Source organism: Musca domestica, unplaced genomic scaffold (genome assembly GCF_030504385.1).
Source record: "Musca domestica strain aabys unplaced genomic scaffold, Musca_domestica.polishedcontigs.V.1.1 17, whole genome shotgun sequence".
NCBI classification, from domain to species: Eukaryota; Metazoa; Arthropoda; class Insecta; order Diptera; family Muscidae; genus Musca; species Musca domestica.
The window spans coordinates 7,026,246-7,031,604 of record NW_026712230.1 but is presented as its reverse complement, the minus strand read 5'-3'; the positions used below and the strand labels follow the sequence as shown (position 1 = coordinate 7,031,604).

At 37.3% G+C, this 5,359-nt stretch overlaps 1 protein-coding gene across 1 annotated transcript; it reads left to right on the top strand.

Moving 5' to 3' along the window:
• Window positions 1-270: 270 nt before the first annotated feature.
• On the top strand, window positions 271-621 carry LOC131801746 (cuticle protein 64-like). The gene has a single exon (XM_059120689.1). The coding sequence runs from the start codon at window positions 271-273 to the stop codon at window positions 619-621; it is 351 nt and encodes a 116-aa protein (XP_058976672.1).
• The last annotated feature ends 4,738 nt before the right edge of the window (window positions 622-5,359 follow it).

Genomic DNA, 5,359 nt, shown 5'->3' with positions numbered 1-5,359 from the left:
TATTTCATTAATAAGAAACATTTCCTTTGACCTCAATGTGTGTAAAAATCTCAAAATACTTTAAAACCTGAATATTTGAAAATGGATTTACGTAAAGATAAAGCTGGTTTTCTTAAAATAATTCTAATTTGAATTTTGACCCCGACAACAATTGATATATAAACATACCTTTTCCGTAATTTGATCCAGTTCATAAATATATTGCAAAGCATTAAAATAATTAAATAAATAACAAATACACTTTTAAATCCAAAAACAGAAACAGCCGAAATGAGGATTTTAATTCTATCGCTACTGTTTGTGGCTATTACGGCCGCAGTAGCAATACCAGTGGATCCGGTAGCTGCCAAGAGTCTAAATGAAGAAATAAACGATAGACCCGTCAGTCTGTCCGATGTTTCTGATGTTGGTGCAACTCACTCGGATGAAACCGAGCGCAAAGAACGTGGAATATTGGCCGTTGGTTTGGGCTATAAACCATTTGGATGGGGTTATGGCTGGGGCTGGGGATACAGACCTTGGGGTTGGAGTGTCTCTAAGAGCTGGGGAGTTGGCTGGGGAGGTTACGGCGGTTGGGGAGGTTATGGCGGTTGGGGACCTGGTTGTTTTGGTCCATGTTGATCGTTGTAAAGTTGAAATAAATTAAATAAAAATATTTATTTGTTTAAAATCAAAAGTGTTTTATTTAAAATTAAAGTTAATTTCATTCCTGTTGTTCAGATCCTCAAGCTGATGACAGCAGACGGTATGCTTATATTATTTGATAATATCAAAAGTGTATCTCATTGAAAGAAAGGTTTAAGACCCCATATATCTGTGAATGAAATCAGTTTCAGATCATTTGAGCCGAACTATTACCATTTAGTACTATTCGAACAATTACACTGTGTAACAAAAAAAAATTATTACGTGGAAAATCCAGCAGAGTATGAAAATAGAGCTATTTCATAAAACAAATAAAAAAGCTGTAAGTTCGGCCGGGTCGAACTTTAAATACCCTCCACCATTTGGAACGAATTTGGCAATTCTCAAAAACAATTAAATCCGGTTAAAATCTTAAAAATACCGAATGTAGCTGTTATATTAGGGTCGATACGACGACATGGACCTGCATAGGTAACTTTTATCATAAGGCATTACAATATTCAAATGCGAAACTTAACAAAAAACAGCTTAGCTTAAATCATCAAAATACCGAATATCGGGAGGTACCGTTATATGGGGGCTATACGAAGAGGTGGACCTGCACAGACAATTTTCTGACATAGGCTGTAGTATCCATTTCAAACTTAAAATACCAAATTTGAAACAATTCCGATGAATATTGTCGCTAAAATCATCAAAATACCGAATATCGGGAGGTACCGTTATGTGGGGGCTATACCAAACGTGGACCTACATGGGCCATTTTCAATACAAAAGTCCTGAAGACATAATATACATTTGTGTACAATTTTAACAATCTTCTTCAATTTGTTCGGAAGCTAGAGTGATTTCCACAGACGGATAGACGGACAGATGGACGGACATCGCTAAATCGACATAGAATTTTATGGTGATCAAGAATATGTATACTTTGTGGGGTCTAAAATGTATATTTCCATACTGTGGTGGAGGTTATAAAAAAGTAGGGAAAGTAGAGCGTTTTGAAAGTTTACATCGAAAAGTAACCAAAAGTTCCGCCCTCTTCTACGCCTTTGGAACTTTCCGGATTAAAATTCCTAGGAAACCGTGCATTTTATATATATATATAGTCTCCGGCAATATTGCAGATAAAAATAAGGGGAATATATTGGTCGAAATCTTAAACCTCAAGCTAATCAACGAATGGAGTCTTTTTGGGCCCGATTTTTATAATATGGTTAAAACTACCTTTAAACTCGTTAGTAGCACTTCCAAATATTCTACAAAATGATTAGCCATAAAATTCTACTATGGGTTCTGGAAATGGTCATGAGTATAAATCTAACCTAAACGGCGGGAATTCATATATATTAAAAACCATTTTAGGGTGAAATATGTTCTATTAGTGAGCTTGTGGAAAAATCCTTAATAAAGTATCATTCTAGAATGATGATGTGAAAACCAAAATATTTTTTCTTATTAAATTAAAGTCTTTAAAGAAAAGAAATCTCTAATCTACAGGGTGAGATAAAAAAACTGGAACAATTTTATTGAATGAACGACGGAAATAGCATCAAATTTTAGAATAAGTTTAGATTTGTGTTTGAATTTGTCACCTTTGGCACGAATTATGGCCTTCAAACGGCCAATGCAACTGTAACACGCCGCCCGAATGTTGCTCTGCGGTATTATGGCCCATTCCCGGCGAAACGCTTGCTTAAGGTGATCGACATTTTGGTATTTTTTAGTGCCAATCTTGCTTTCCAAAATACTCCAGACACAATAGTCCTACGGATTGGTATCCAGAGATTTTGGTGGCCTTTGTGCGATGGAAATAAAGCGAAGAATCTGAGCGAGGAACCATTCTTGGGTGGCGCGTGCTGAGTGCGATGATGCTGAGTCCTGTTGGAATTTAAAAGGCCTGCGGCCAAAATGTTTGTGTGCCCAAGGCTTAAATACACCTTCCAGAATATTTTCACGATAATATTTGGCATTTTCCCGATGCCACGGTCGATTAACACAAGCGGAGAGCCAACATGATCATTTTGTGTGTTTACAAACTGCTGGATAACGAATGTTTTCTCATCGGAGAAAACCAAATTCGGCAGTTCACCACTTTCCGCCAAGCAAGGCAACTCTTTAGCTCTTTTGAATATATTTTCTTTTTGTTGCGGTGTAAGTTCTTGCACTTTTTGGAATTTCAATGGCTTTACCCCGAGCTATTTTTTCAATATTTGCCGAATGGAATATTGCGAGATATTCAGCTCATGAGCCATTTTTCGGCCAAAGCGAGGCGGGTTTCGATCAAGTCGCTTCTGCGATCACATTTCCGAAACCAACTTCATATGTGCAGGCTATACATGAACCCTAATACCCAATTTTACCCACTTGTAACAAATAAAATAATATTTAGTTCATTTCGTGCATTTGTAGTACACGTTTCCGAACCCCACTTTCCAACCCCAATTCTTTACCTTAACCCTTCCCACGAGTAGTGGCCCCAATACCAACATTTCAATTTACCAGCTTTTTCCGTTCTGCCAAAACGGAATTGTACCAAATTTAGTACCATTTTTACAGTCCTTACACATAGTACATATTTAAAAAATCACCTCCCATTTCCGAAAACCTCTTTAGCACTATTCGTACTTTCGAGTACGAATTTCCAAATACCTCGCCATGTATCAACCAAACCGACAAGGCAGTCTCTGTAGCCATATACGAGATACTCCTTCAATGTATCAACCAAACCCCCGCCATGTATCAACAAAACCGACCATAGACGAGCTGGTGACGGGCCAGGGAGTCTATGTAGCCATAGACAAACTGGTTACGGGGCCAGGGAGTCTATGTAGCCATAGATGAGCTGGTTACGGGGCCAGGAAGTCTATGTAGCCATAGACGATCTGGTGACGGGGCCAGGGAGTCTAAGTAGCCATAGACAAGCTGGCTTGGGGCTATATAGATATAGTCTATGCAGCCAAATTTAGTACCATTTAGAACTTTTTAGTACGTATTACCAAAACCATCTTCAGATCTCAACCCTAGCAGTATCTTAATGCCAAGTTTCTGATTTTAAGCAGTATCCCATCACGCAATACCAAATTTATTACCATTTAGTACGCATGCTGATCGCATCGATTCGAAGCTCAACTTTTTACTTTAATACCACCCAGCAGCAGACCGCAATACCAATATTTTTAATTTCCAGATCAATCCGTTCAACGAAAACCAAATTGTACCGAATTTAGTACCACTTAGTACAGTTGCTAAACTTAGTACACATTTCTAAAAATAACACCAACTTATTTCAGCACTACTTCCCAAATTTAATTTCGGTACCAAATCCCGAGACTTTAGCTGCATCCGTTCACAAAATATAAAAAGTAAGCAAAGGCTACAGTCGAGCGGGGCCGACCGTTGAATACCCTACAACACTGTAATAAACGATACGGATTATATAGGCGAGATACTGGAAAGAATTCCACAAGATATTGTGACAAATAATAAAAGAAAACCATCAGGTTTCGTTCTCTAATTTTCGAATAATAGCAACTTAAACGAATTTGCTCATTTCCTAGATCTGGAACCAATATTTCCAAAGACCTATAATCTCTCAGAAGTGGCAAAAGATTAACATTTATTATTGGTTTTTGACTGAAACGCATCTATATGAGATACAGACATTTGACTATATTCTCCAATGAAATCAGCGTTAACGAAATAGTCAGAAGTGTGTCTTTCCTGTGTTTGTGAATTCTCCAAAAAGTCACTGGAATGGACATTTTCGTATTTTGTCTACAAAAGTTGGCAAACTCCTTCACACATTGAATATTTTTGGATGGCCATCCAAAACTGCTTGGCTTTTGCAATGTCCGGTAACCCCCATTCAAATGTGCGTGAGGATCGAGCGATAATTACGACCTGCTGACAATTTTGCAGTTTTTTGGTCCATTTCAACCTCTAAATATATTGCGATCATCTCCAAAAAGAGTAGGCTTCTATTCTGACCCTCATCTTATCCCCATGCGAACTTTCGTAAGGATCGGGTCATAAATGCGATCTGTATATGATATCCTAATATCCTAACTACTTAGTATTGTTAGCTGTAGAAATATTACCAAATGTTTAATTCGAAATGAAAATATGCCAAAAATATGACAAATTTGAAAAAATATGAGAAATTTTTACAAAATCAATATTTTCATCTTTAGAGAGATATTTTTGTGCGATTTTTTTAGACGTTTTTTCTTTCCTGCCAAGAGGCCAATCTGAATTAATGAGAACTGTTGAAATCAGTTCAGCCGTTCTCGACATATAAGAGATCTTTCAAGCATATCTTCTTTGATAGACATATATATCGCACATATTTTGCTATATATCCGTTTTGTTGGATGTTAACATCAATGTAAAGATCAGGAGTAACCTTGTCATGGCTTTGTGATTTCGCCTGGATTTAAAATATTCACGGTTTAATGAAAAATTATGAATTTTTTCAACACAAAAGATATGGTCTATTTTACCCGCTAAATATTATCCGATGACCACCCAAATTGGTAGGCTTCCTCCCCGCTCTAAACTCTAGCTACAAGCGAAGTTCCGCGTCGATTGGTCTATAATTGCGACCTGTATAGCTACTGCAAAATCCGACATTTTTTCAGTATTTGGTCCATTTCAACCCCTAAACATTTGGCGATCATCTCCAAAGGAAATAGGCTTCTATTCTGACCATAAC